General features: G+C 43.3%; 1 protein-coding gene across 8 annotated transcripts in view; it reads left to right on the top strand.

Annotated features, from left to right (window-relative positions):
• The window catches only part of HDAC8 (histone deacetylase 8), a 234,451-nt gene that overhangs the window by 189,912 nt on the left and 30,147 nt on the right, over positions 1–14,392 (top strand). For 7 of the 8 annotated variants that reach the window (XM_058714053.1, XM_058714052.1, XM_058714055.1 and 4 more), the window contains one exon: positions 13,604–13,709. In XM_058714053.1, the coding sequence (XP_058570036.1) occupies positions 13,604–13,709 (106 nt within the window). Of the gene's footprint in view, positions 1–13,603; positions 13,710–14,392 lie in introns of those variants that run through there. The other variant, XM_058714062.1, reaches the window with a different exon arrangement.

The raw sequence follows: 14,392 nt of genomic DNA, 5'->3' as shown, positions 1-14,392 counted from the left end.
TGTAATTAACCACACAGTCTATAGGCTCCTTGCACTGTTCACAGCACACTCGCCTCTGGATATTTGCCATGTTAGCACCAAACTACCATAGTAGATAAAGAGTGATAAAGAGTAACCTCAGGAAGCAAATATACCTCCAAGATGTAAGTCATTTACTCCCTTCTTACCAGCAGGATCAGGTTCAACCTGATAAATCTATTTTAGTGTATTTTAATTGCTTGTAAACTAAGTGTTTCCTGGATATGCCACTGACCATGAATAATTAGAATCATTTCAATGACTGAGTTTTTGAAAGTGAATGAGAGGGAGACAAAAAGGGGCTGCTCAGAAGGGAAAGTCATTTGTTAAAAGCTGAGTGGGAGCATTGTCTCAAACTTCTCCAGTTTTGTATTTTTCATGATGTCACTAGAGCTGCCTGTTTTTCAACTACTCTGGCTGCCCTTCATTTTTTATGCATCTCTCAAGTTAAGTAATGCCAGCTGCTGACAACGACTGGGCCCAAGTGGCCACATGTCAGAGTCATTCATTCACACAGCAGAGTTGTATGGAGCACCTACTATGTACCAGACCCATAGCACATCTCAAGGATGAAGAAAAGAGTAAGGCCCAGTTCCCAACCTTGAGGAGAACACTACCTAGAGAGGCAGAAAGGCATAGAAACAATTACTCTATAACGTGATAAGCGCTAGAACAGAGAGGTTGACAGTGAGCTGTGGGAATGCAGAGGAAAAATTTATTCCGTCTGGGGGAGTTGGGGACAGTACAACAGAGAAGCAACATTTAGCAGGGGCTCAAGGATTGCAGAAGAGTCAACCAGATAATGAGGAGTGGGGAGGTGGGAAGAGACACTACAGTTCAGTGTGGCTACAGTGTAGGGGCCATAGCCCGGACCATGGTATGAGATAAGACTGGAGAAGTTGGTTGGGCCAGACTGTAGAGGCCTTTATGTGTCCTGCTTTAGAGTTTGGACTTGGTCCTACAGTCAGTGGGGAGCCAACCATGGTTTTTAGACAAGGGGAATGACATGATCAAATCTGAATTTCTTACAGAAAACCCAAGGAGGGCAGGGAGACAGAGAAATCAGTTAGAGGCTGATTCAAAGAGCACTGCTTTGCTTTGTCTACTGTCTGGACTCTAAGAGCTCCTTGCCTGCATGTCTATTATGGCACTTACCACAGAGCATTAGAATTAGTGTTTACACAGCTATCTCCCCATCTACTCCTTGAGGGCAGGGTCTGAGTTTCATTCATCACTTTGTGCCCAGAACCTGGCACGCAGGAGTGGTCAGGAGATGTTGGTGTCAAGTGAATGAGGGAACAAATGAATCAACAGGTTCTAAGCAAATACAACCCTGATTTGCCCCCAAGCAACCACTCTGATGGATATATCAGAGATAAATCCTACTCTGATGTACTGTCAAGACCATCATGACTTTTCCTCTGACTCTGCCAAGCCCATCAGTCTATCATTGTTCATGACAAATAAAGGATGTGCTGTACACAGAAAACAGCAAAGTTGCTTACAGAGCTGTGCTGGTGCTAGTTATGACCCAGTACTCTGTTCTTTCTCATAAATTAATTTGTGATGACTTGTCTAAAATATATCTTCATTATCTTCATTCTGCTTCTTCTGCCTTTCTTACCTTCTCTCCCTTCCTATTTAAATCTTACTTATCCTTCAAGGCCAATTCAGTCACTTCCCCTATCCTCCATGAAGTCTTATCCATTACCCATCCCCCACACTCAGAATTAAGAATTCCCGCTTGAGTTACCATAGCTCTAGAGAAATGATTCACCTCTAACATTCATCTTATTGTAGTTATTCCTATAGCTGTCTGCCTTCTGTACTAGGCTGTAAGCTCCTCAAGGCCAGGGATTGTCTGCTTCATCATTGTCTCCCAGCACCTCCCCCTCTGCATCCCACCCCAGCAGATAACCAGTGAGTGTTTTCAAATAATACCCAAAACATATTGCTTGCTATCCGGCTGTCCCCTGAGAAAGAATGCCAGACTCTGTCTTCTTATACCTGGTTAGATATCTGGTTTTTTCTCATCTAACAAATGGAGAAGGAAAAAAGCCATTACTCATCAACCAATGAGAATATCTCACAGACATCCCCTAATCTCTATATCTGAATCCTGTATCATTTCAGGTATTTTGAAAGCACAAAATCCAGTGCTTCTAAACAAAGCACAAGCACACTGACCCATTCAGGGTCATAAGTTCAAACCTTTGCTGAGGAGCTTATTGTATGAGGGGACTCACCTATGGTGCTGAGCGAACAAAAAGAGAAGATGGGGGCGCCTGGGTGGCTCAGTCGGTTGAGCGTCCGACTTCGGCTCAGGTCACGATCTCGCGGTCCGTGAGTTTGAGCCCCGCGTCGGGCTCTGGGCTGATGGCCCAGAGCCTGGAGCCTGCTTCTGATTCTGTGTCTCCCTCTCTCTCTGCTCCTCCCCCGTTCATGCTCTGTCTCTCTCTGTCTCAAAAATAAATAAACGTTAAAAAAAATTAAAAAAATATATATATATATATAAAGAAAAAAAAGAGAAGATGAATGTTCTCTTTGGAAAGACTTATACTGAATTTGCTCCACTTGGAACACATTAAGCATAACGTACCAAGAATTCAAGCTTTCCAGGTAGAAATGTTCAGCAGACAGTTATCAATGCAAGCCAGAGGCTGGGGATAAACACTGGACCCAGAGATGTAGGATCTCTGCTTATAAGTGATTAAAACAACAGCAGAGAGTGTGAACTCTTGCAGAGAGAGGGGGGAAAAAGCTGAGAGCACAACCCACAGCACCTACCTTTGAGAGGCACATGAAGGAAGATGACCCAGGGAAGGAGACTGAGAAGGAACAGGGAGAGAGGTGGTGATGAGAGAGAAGATAATGCCCCAAAATAGGGGATAGTTGATGACATGTGCTGGAGAGAGATCAAATAGAATGAGTAATAACTGAAAAGACAATAGGCTGGCAATGAGGAGGTCACTCTTGGTGTCCTAGAGCAGGCATGGCAAATAATAGGCACATATGACTACATCTCCCCAGCTCCCACCCTGATAGCATGTACCCCCATGAGTTACATGACAAACTGATCATGGCACATTTTCCTGATGAACCTAGACACAGCCTCAGAATCCTTCCCAATACAGTACCCCAAGCAGCTACTACTAATCAGAGTTGCCAATAAGCTGAAATCTCTTTGTCATCCTTCTAGGAAAGAGTTCAGTGGACATGGCATATGAATAAGAAGACAGAGAGCAGTAGGTTAAAGTGTCTGAGAAAGGAAACAGTCAAGGTGGTGAAGAAAAGAGAAATTTTAAGAAGTTTGGTAGTGAAGGAATAGAGAGAGAGCAGTTGCTTGGAGTAGTATAAAGATCAAGCTAAGAGGCACCTGGGTGGTTTCGTTGGTTGAGCATCTGACTCTTGATTTCCACTCAGGTCATGATCAAGAAGCCTACTTAAGATTCTCTCTTCCTCTCCCTCTGGTCTCTCTCTCTCTCTCTCTCTCTCTCTCTCTCAAATTAAAAAAAAAGGTCAAGCCAAGGCAGCACTTACTAATCCTCTAGTAGAATCCATTTCCAAGATTAGTACTTAGTGCAAGCCAGGTAAAGCAATATCACTGTACTCTACCATCTTCCATTCCCACCTTTGGCTTAAGGAAAAGTTGATGTAAAAAAAAAAAAAAAAAAGCTTCATGTGTGGGCTTGTTTCCAAAATATTCATTTGATTAACAGAGACATGTGGTATAACCAAAGTTGGCCCTGCACATATTTATGAATATGAAGGAAGAGTTCTCTCTAATAATGGAAATTTGAGGATCAGCAGTGATGTGAGGAAGGTATTAATCTTGGCCAGGATCTTTCCTCTAAGCCCCTGAAACCACACCTGAAGGAAAACCGAAGCCTGCAGGGAGACCCCTAGTGAAGCAGCAGCCACCCTGTCCTTGTCCCTTCTGCCACCTCCTCTGAGCTTCCTTCCTTCCCTCACCAATGTACTCCATATTTATCTCTTCTTCCTTCTGTCACCTCTGTCCCCCTGCCTCTCTCTCCCACCACTTCCAATTTCTCATTCCCTTCTCCTTTCTGCCATTTTTTAATATTTTTTAAATATTTATTTATTTTTGAGAGAGAGAGAGACAGAGTGTGAGTGGGGGAGGGGCAGAGAGAGAGGGAAACACAGAATCTGAAGCAGGCTCCAGGCTCTGAGCTGTCAGCACAGAGCCCGACACGGGGGCTTTAACTCACGAACTGTGAGACCATAACCTGAGCCGAAGTCAGTTGCCTAACTAACTGAGCCACCAGGTGCCCCTCTTCCATTTTTTAATCCTTTTCATTTGGATCCTTCTTTTCTTGATCTCTCTGCCATCTTTCTGGCTATAGGGTTTGTGGATAAAGCTCTTTGGAACTTACCCTCATTCATTCTCAATGGGCATTTGTGAAGAAATCCATAGGGTGCCTGGGTGGCTCAGTTGGTTAAGTGTCTGACTTAGGCTCAGGTCATGATCTCACAGTTTGTGAGTTCGAGCCCCACGACCCTCTCTCTGCCCCTCCCCTGCTCTCTCTCTCTCTCTCTCTCTCTCTCTGTCTCCAAAATAAATAAACATTAAAAAAAATTTTAGGGGCGTCTGGATGGCTCAGTCAGTTGGGTGCCTGACTTTGGCTCAGGTCATGATCTCACAGTTCATCGGTTTGAGCCACGTGTCAGGCTTTGTGCTGAGAGCTCAGAGCCTGGAGCCTGCTTCGGATTCTGTGTCTCCCTCTCTCTGCCCCTCCCCTGCTTGTGTTCTGTCTGTCTTTCCAAAAGAAATAAACATTCAAAAAAAATTTTTTTAAAGAAAAAAAAATTGTTAAAGAACATACATCTTGATGGGTATTGAAGAGGGCATCTTTTGGGATGAGCACTGGGTGTTGTATGGAAACCAATTTGACAATAAATTTCATATATTGAAAATTTTTTAAAAAAAGAAAATGCATCTTAAAAAAAAAAGAAATCCAGTTTTACTACTGCCCATTACATGCAGAACTCCTGTTTCTTTGTACAGCTGATAAATCACAATAATAATGATGATAATGATATCATCTAGCATTTAATAATATTTACTGAGCATTTACTATGCTCTAAGCACTGTTCTAAGTGCCTTACATGAATTAATGCATTTATTGTCACAACAACTCTATAAGGCACATTCTGTCATTATCCCCATTTTACAAATAAGAAAACCAAGACACAACAGTCACGTAACTTGCCTAAGGTCATACAGCTAGTAAATTGTGGAACAAAGATTTAGGGCTCATCCCATAATACTCCAGAAATCTCTCTAACTATGCTGATTACTTCATCGTATAATGGAAATCCCACTGGGCTGAAAGTCCAAAGCTATGGGTTAAAGTTCAAATCTGTTACTCAGCACCTAATAGAACACACATGCACACACACATACACAGGTAGTACACACACACAAATTACTGTGGATTGACCTCACTGAATACACAATATACTAAAGGGCCATATTTATGTATTCATGAAGCCTCTAAGTTTAGTTAATGAAACAAGACTAGTTAATACTGGACATATTCTTTGCTTAAATATAATTGGTGTTCAAATAAGCTAACATTCCCCAGGTTACCTGATTATTATGCTTAATAAACTTTCTTCTATACCAATAGTTAAAATGCCATTTAAACATCTGAATAAAAAAACTATTTCCATAGACTATTCATTCATTCAAACATTTCTTTGCAGTGTTATGTGAGTCTCACCATGAGAGTTTTTAAATACTGACTGTGTTCAAGGGATAACATGAGTACCGCAGGTGGGATACAGATATAATCTAGATGGGATGCTTGGTTTCCATCCTCATGTCCACCTCCACATGTAACATCTTCTCTCCAATAGCCATATCCTCCTGACCTCTCAAGTGATGCGCTGGACACTTCTAATTCTCCATTCCCCTGCCTGTAAGCAATTGCCTTTGATATGCTGCTTCCTGCCAGTTTGGTCCAACAACTGATGGGATTTTTATTTTTGTGTGTTTGTGTTGTAAAGCTATGGCAATAAAATTTACTCCTAATAATACCACCGCAATTTTATTTTCCTAAAATGTACCATAAATGATATATATAATAACTGAATTTCCTGTAAACAGAAATGTTTTGTTTTTTTTCTCAGGAAAGGAGAGCTTTTTTGTTTCCATCATGGTGTGGCCAAGGTTCTTTAATGGACTAATTGGTGATATAGGAAAGGCTGAGAAGCATCATACAAGACACTGGTTCTATGTCATTCTGGTTGTGACGAGTTCCGTTCACAGAGTAATTCAGGACAATAAATGCTCTTCCTGGTTAGGGCCCACATCACAATCACGAGCTCAACCTCCCCAGGTGAAGGCAGAGTAAAGTTTCAAGGATCTGTAAGAGAGATTGGCACTAACCTTGGACTTACCCTGGTGGAATTGAGTCTAATTTTTAAGAAAAGGTAACACTTGAGTTAACAATAAAAAATTTGAGAGCTACTTGGAGTATTATGAAAAGAGGCTGGCTAGAAGCAGTATCATTGTATCCCCTACTGACTAGGAGAGAGGAATACTAGTTTAGCCACAAGAGCATATTGCCAGCATGGCAAATGTATTCTTTTAAGCATCTTCCTCATGCTGAATCTCATCCCTACATCTGTGAGATTTCACTTTACTGTTCTCTTTCTTCCTCTCTGGCTGCTCGTTCTGCCTATTCAATGGATCTTTTTACCCACTACCACCTTAGTCTTCAACCATGACATTACTTCCATAGACTATCATCACATGTTCAGCTGCCTGTTAGACATAGTGACCCAGATTCTCTACTGTAATCTCAAACCCAACTAAACCCAAGTCTATCAGCTTCCCTTAGCCAGACTCGCTCTTCCTGCTAATTTACCCCAGCTCTGTCAGTGACATAGCAATTCTCCCCACTTAGTCAGAGTCAAAACCTAGGGGTCAACTTTGACTTCTCCCTTCTCTCCTTTCCTCTGCAGCCAATCAATTACCAAAGTCCTGGTGAGTCTAGCTTTACAATGTATCTTTCCCATCTTCTCCATCTCCATAGCAATTGCCTTTGTTATCTCCCCCTTGAACTATTGCAAAAGCCCCCACACTAGTCACCTAGCCTTTTTATGCTTGCTCCCAGGTTCCATAAGACACAGATCTAATCCTGAAGCTGCCCCAGTGCCTGTCACATCAAGTCCTGTCTCCTCAACCTGGGACTCAAGGCCTCCTATTCTCTCCTTTACCAACTTACCAGACTTGCTGGTCTCAGATTTGTCCAGCATTCTCTTACCTCTACTGACTACCTCCCACCCCGCCCCATTCCTGCTTGTTTACAATCACCCTGTCTTTCAAGATGCTAATTCTCTCTATTGGATGCAAATCTTAGAATTTGAAACACATTTTAGTTCCTTCATTCAACAAACATGAATTGAGCACCTATTATTTTCTAGGCCCTAAGCTAGGAGCTGTAGGTAATATAAATATGAATAAAACAGTATTCTTCCCTTTGTGGAACTCCGGAGCCAGAAAGACAAACATAACTAACTCTAAATCCCTATCAGGCTGTGTCTGACTCCCATCCCATAGACCCTTCCCCTCAGCCTTTAAATATACCTAAGACCCTCTCATCTTAAATCACCCACCTACCCGAACCCCACCCCTGGGTCAAACTCTTAAAAAGTATATTTGTACCATCATTCTCATCTGCACTTCCTCCCATTCGATTCTTCAGTCTACTCCAGTTAGGCCTTGTCCACACCCTTCACTGACTTGGCTATAGCAAACGTCTCCTTCCCATGGACAAATCAGAAGACTGCCCTCCTTTTACCTAATCTCTCTGTAATATCTCAAGTTGTCACCAGAACTGTATGCACTCCCTCTGTCCACCTCTAAAGTATTGACTGTTCTCCATGATGCTTTCCTTCCCTCTCTTCCCTTCTTACTCTGTAGTAAGCCTCCCCTGCCAGCAAAGCAGTTCCTTGGCAATACTCATCCAATTCTTTTATGTCACCGACAACTCCCAAATCTTACATCCTGTACTTTAGGCCCAACCCCTTTCCTAAATACCAGAGCACTACAGCATCAGGATCCTAACCCTCAAAATTCTTCCCACTCAACTCCCGCCACACACACACACACACACACACACACCCCTTACCATGAGCCCTTGTCCTCTGCCTGTATTCTTCATCTCATTAATGCACCTCCCACATGGTCAGAAATCTTTGACTCTCTCTTCTTCCTTACTTCCCACATCCGATAAATTGTTTAGAACTATTGATGATGTCTTTTCAGCCTTTCAATCTCTCCATTCCTCCCACAGCTGTTATGATTCAGGCCCAGATACCACTCATCATGGTTCTACCACCAGATTTCTCACTGGTCTCCCTACTTGCATTCCTCCCGTCAAATGCTGTTCCATTCTCCATGCTGTACCCAATGAATCTTCTAAAGGACATAGCTTGGGAGCCTGTTAAGCGTCCGACTTTGGCTCCAGTCATTATCTCACAGTTCGTGAGTTTGAGCCCCGCATTGGCTCTGCACTGACAACACAGAGCTTGCTTGGATCCTCTGTCTCCCTCTCTCTTTGCCCCTGCCCCACTTGCATGTTCTCTCTCTCTCTCTCTCTCTCTCTCTCTCTCTCTCTGTCTCTCTCTTTCTCAAAAATAAATAAATGTTTAAAAAAAGAAAAATAAAGGACACAGCTGACCTGTCCATTCCCTCATTTATAAGCTTCCCCAAGTTTTCATTTCCTTATCCCACAGTTACTTACCAACCTACTAGGTGCAAGCACTGTCTTGGGAACTGATAATACAGCAGAGAGCAAAACAATGTTCTGCCCTCATGAGCCTTCTAGTCTGGAATAAGACCAAATGCCTGAATGTGGGGAGTGGGCAGCGCCTACTATAAAATTCATGCCTGCCTCTCCAGCCTCCTGTCCTATTTCTCCTTATGCCCTACCTTCGAGCCATATCAAAGGAATTTCAATGTTTCTGAGGTAATTTAGAGGCTCCAGTAAGTAGTGCTGATCTCCAGAATGACCTGGATTCAAATCTCAGCTCTACATGTGCTGTGTGACCTCTGTCAAGTTATCTGAATATTCTACACTTCAAATCTTCACTTTTTTTAATGTTTATTTATTTTTGAGAGAGAGAACATGCAAGTGTGGGAGGGGCAGAGAGAGAGGATGACAGAGGATCCAAAGCAGGCTCTGCGCTGATAGCAGAGAGCCCGATGTGGGGCTCGAACTCAACAACCATGAGATCACAACCTGAGCTAAAGTCGGATGTTCAACTGACTGAGCCACCCAAGTGCCCCCAAATCTTCATCTTAAAATGGAAATAATTAATAGTATCTCCATGTGGGTTGGTTGTGAGAACTAAGTCAATCCATAAAAAGTGCTGAGATACTTTAGATGCCTGACATATAATAAGCCTTTAATAAATGGTTTTATTACTTTTATCCTTAGTATTATTGCACCTCTCATCATACTATACTATAATAATTCTTCCTACTAAACATGTCTTACTGTCTTTGTAACCCATGAACTAACCTAGTCGGGCACATAGTAAGCACTTAATAAATATTGAGGGACAGATAAAAGAATTGGCTGCTCCAGTTTTGTGGTTTGGTTTCCTGTAAGCAAATTGGATTATGAAGGAATAAAACCAAATTTAAGACTTCTGAATCTCTTCTTGACTGAATATCTAAGTGTATACTGTTCACATTGTATGAGCAAGAGCTGGAGAGAAATGATCAAGAAAGGTGCCTTGATCTGGGCTGACCTGAATGAGAACTGAGCTATTTTCATTTCTTTATTCATTGACTGTTGGGTCCAGAAGGGACCAAGTCCCCTAAAGTCACCATTACCTTCAGTTCCCATCCCTCAGCACCACTTCATACTTCCCATTTGCTTCCTTCCGACTACTATGTTCCCCTCAAAAATGTATAAACCAAAACCCAGAAAGCAAAAGGAGTGCTGAGGGAAAAGGGGAAGGGGTGGAGAAGGGTTAGCACCTCCCTCCTTCCTTTGCTGAGATCAAAGCCAACGTTTTGACTGGAAGGCCAGCTGGCCTCTTTCATCCCCACTCCACCTGTCTGGGAATAGGATTGCTGCTTGCCCATTTCCTTTCCTCTTCAGGGTTAGAGGGCAGTTTCAGGGTGGGGCCCTGAGCTATTTCTAGTGCTGGCCAAATCCCTCCACCCCAATATCTCCTTTGCCTTATGTGATCAGATTTCCTTTCCACCTCTCTAGTAAGTAACAAGTGGCTGGAGCGTAGGGCAGGAAACTGTGAGAGAAGTCAGTTTCTCCACAGGCCCGGGGCAGAGCTAATGGTTTAAGCAAGTGGAGAGGACATTGGGGCTGCTGGGTTTTGTCTAGCAGGAGGAACAATTCTTTCTTCACAGCAGCCCCAAGTGTGTGGCCCAACATCCCCCAGGGTATGGGTGAGGCACCGTTTAGGCAAGGGCCTCTTGCCCCAGGAGAAGGGAATTCACATTTACTGAAGTCCTACTATGTTCTGGGCCCTATGCTAGGCCCTTTTGTTTATACTATCTCAGTGGTTTCTAATAATCCACCCAGGTCTGCATTTATTATCATCTTCTGGTAGCAATGACAAAAGAGAGATTAAGCAGCTTGCCTGAGGCACATGACTGAATCCTGACATAACATGCATCTCTGTTCGACTCTAAAGCCAGTGCTCTTTCCACCTCACCATGCTTCCTCAAGAGTCCAGAAAAGCTGTTAATGCTATGAGTTGGCTCTTTGCATTATTCCACAGAATTAACTGAAAAGCAAGCTAAATCTTTTGTGAATGAATTTCATTCAACATAACTTTAAAATAAAGGTTTAAGAAGAACCTTTGATGACTTGATCTCAGTTCCACAGTTCTGCAGAGTATGTGACAGGAGTTTCTGCCTTTGCAGAGTCTGGTAGAAAAAGTTAACAAGCCAAAATAAATGCATAACATAACACAGAAACAGAGAAATGCCATGAGAGAGCCAGAGAGGGGAATAGAGCAACACCTTTGCCTTAGATACAGCTGCTGCCTTCCCAATGCCTGTTACTTCCCTTGGCCCCAAACAGTACCTCCCCAAGGCTGGGACCAGCCAGCTGCCATGTCGAACTGGATCACAAAACAGGGACATTCCTAAATCATCTTTGTCCCCTAGCCTAACAGATAAGCAGAACCTGGGAATAATATTTCATTGGCAAAGGTGAAGAGATGTCTGGGAACCCAGACTTGGTCGTTACCTATAGCCAGCTTGCTTCAGCAAAGAATAGGTTATTCATGGGTTAGTTAAAGCCAGGTGCTAATGCAGCCAGATCAAGAGACACAATCCCAGTCAAACTGAGTTCTGTTACATTACAAGTAAGTTCTGGCACCAGCTGACCATGTTACAACTGTGTGCTCTTGGGCAAAGAGGGAACTGAAGCAGGAGAATATGGATAACAATATAGTAGACATTCACAATGTGAACATGTTCCAAATAACCCTAAACCAGCAGCTCTATCTTGCTGGCAGAGGATCAGCAGTGTTATCTTCTTAGATGGAGGCAGAACATTCTCTCCTCCTATACCTCTGTGAGGCACCCTGCCTCTGATTTGTTTAGCACTTTGATGCTAGGGGTTTCTGTCCTCTCCCAGAGTATCTACTTCATTGCAGCTGCCTTTCTTCTATTGCTCTCTCTAAACCCATCTTCCCATACCTGTGAAATGAGTGTACTACTTGACACCCTCTGGAGGAAAAGAGGCCGCCTAAGGAGAGGGCAACACCTGTTTGAAGCCTTCTCTTCCAGAGCCAAGCCCATAAGATCCTTGAGCTTGGACTGAGGGGCTATCATCAGCTAAAAATACAAACCTCTCAAGTTTTTTTTTTTTTTTATCATAATGGGGGTTAGTTTCTAGATATATTTCCCAGGTAACCCCTCTTGTCTCTTCCATATATGGGTTTGATAAAGATGATCTCCACTCAAGGCTTCTCCTATCTCCAGAACACAGGGCTTCAGGCATCAGAGAGCAATGACTCCATCAGGAAAGAACAAGGCCCCTCTTTCCTTTCTATGTCAGTCCATTAAAAAAAAGCATTATAATAAGCATTGGGGCAGTCTTGGGAATTTTTCTTTTAATTCAATGTATAGAGTTTTCCATCATGGATGTGCAAAAGCCATCTGCCAATTAAATTACTCCCATGGATTCCACAAAGATGCTGTTAGAACCCTTAGAGATCATTCCACAACTTCTCCCATGGTGCCAGATATACATCCAGACTCTTAACAAGGATAATTTGATGGCAATGACAAAACCTTGGGTTCTCTGAATGACATCAAATTCATAACATATATCCAGATCCTTTTTTTCATGCCCTGCCTACCATTTTTTCCATGGAATTTGAATGTCCCTGTTTTACTTACCACCTAACAATATCACTATTGAAAGCACGTAATGTTAAGTACCATATGCTCTCTCTCCAGAAAGTATGCACAAATACTATTTCTGTTAAAAACTAAACAAAAATAGTTTTGCATACTTCCCATTCAAAAACTTATCCCAATTGAATGATTCCCTTTGTCATGGAGTGTTTTTCCCCAAGCGGGCCCTAATAGAGAAGCTGAATCAGATATTGTGACTTACCAAAGGTCACAAGGAGTCATCTAGTGAGCTAGAAATAGAATCCAAAAACCTTTCTTTTGATTCCCTGAATTTAAAAACAAATAAACTCTACTATAGAGAAAGAAAAACTGGAGAAACTAGGCTTGCTTGACATTCCTGGGTCAGGGAATTCAAGTCAACCAAAGTTAACAGACAGCTGCCATAGTCTGAGGATCAAAGAGGTGAATAAGACATAGGTGCTGCCTGTCTTCAAGGAACTGACAATCCAGTGCAGGGAGATCAGGTCACTGCTGAAAAATCTCTATCTAATGCAAAATGGGTTTATGAAAACCTAGAGGATCCCACAGGAGGTCTTGCCCATCTTCACAGTCTCAACAGCAGCCAGCACAGTGACCCACATATAATATGTAGGCATGTAGTATTTGTTGAACACGGGCCATAAGAAAGGTACCAAAAGAACACTCTGCAGGTTGGTGGAAATTAAGGGACAGCTTTGTGAAGGAGGTGACATTTGAGCTGTGCCTGAAAGCATAGGGAGGTTTTTCACAGGCAGCAGGAATTGAGGGAGGGCCTTCGCAGCCCTAACAAAGATCAATGGCAAAGATCCTAAGGGGGGGGGGGTGCAGAACAAAGCATGATGTGATTTGGGAGAGCCCAGAGCAGGCCAGTGTGGCTAGAGAACAGGGGGCAGTGAGAGCTAAGGCTGGAGAGAGAAGCTGGGACCTGAGCAGAGAGAACCTTCAACAGCAAGCTAAATAATTTAGCAGTGAACTGTCGCTGGAGGTTTTGAACAAGAGGAATGGTATCATCAGGACAGGGCTTCCTGCTGTATCATCTTGCCTGGCCCACCTGGGCCTCCTTTGCCTAATGGACAGTGGTGGCTTTCTTTTGATTGTTCTGTGTGTATGTGGTTTGGTTTTGAGGTTTTCTGTGGTTTAGTTTGTTTTTTGGCCTTTCCCTTTTCCTTACAGTTTTTCACAGCATATGGTCCTGATTATGTGCTGGAAATCACGCCAAGCTGCCGGCCAGACCGCAATGAGCCCCACCGAGTCCAGCAAATCCTCAACTACATCAAAGGTGAGCACCACCCCTCGAGTCCTGCCCTCCTCATTCCACCCAGCCTGTGGTGGCTCATCAGTGGGAGCTTCCCCAAATACCATTTGTCTTTTGGTGGCTAATCATTTCACTGACTTAGAAGGGAAACAACTTCTTGGCCTGATAGCTTGTAGCTGGAATTCCACACTGGCCACTCTGATTGGGATTGTCATTTGGCCAGCTAATGTCACCTTCAGGGGGACAAAAGGTTTATCTTAGGTACCTCCAGTGGAAAACTAGTTCTAAAGTATGCCCTGGAACCCTTTTCCTTTTAAAAGAGCAACAGTAAAACTCTCTTAAGATGAGGGAAGTTCAAGTCAACTCAGACTTGGGGTAGGGGGAGGAGGGGCTCAAAGACATCATATTCCAGTGTAGCTCCTTGATCCAAGATGGCCTTGAGAGACTATGGGGCCACAGTGGATAGTCAGGATTCTTGTGCCCTGAGGGTGGGCTCCCCAGTCTTACCCAAAGCACTGAAGATGGGGCTGCTTCCCTATCTTGCCCTTCCCTTAGGCTGGCCTACAATTATTCTGACTTCTGGACAGAGGGAAATGGCAGTCATCAGGTTGTTATACTCTTGATCACACTATCCACTAGCTGTTTGGGGATGCTGCCCTTAGCTTTCCAGTAGAGCCCCCCCCCCCCAAACCCCAGGTGCTACTCCA

This window comes from Neofelis nebulosa, chromosome X, assembly GCF_028018385.1.
Source record: "Neofelis nebulosa isolate mNeoNeb1 chromosome X, mNeoNeb1.pri, whole genome shotgun sequence".
In the NCBI taxonomy this organism is placed as follows: domain Eukaryota; kingdom Metazoa; phylum Chordata; class Mammalia; order Carnivora; family Felidae; genus Neofelis; species Neofelis nebulosa.
This window is presented reverse-complemented; position numbering and strand designations above follow the sequence as displayed.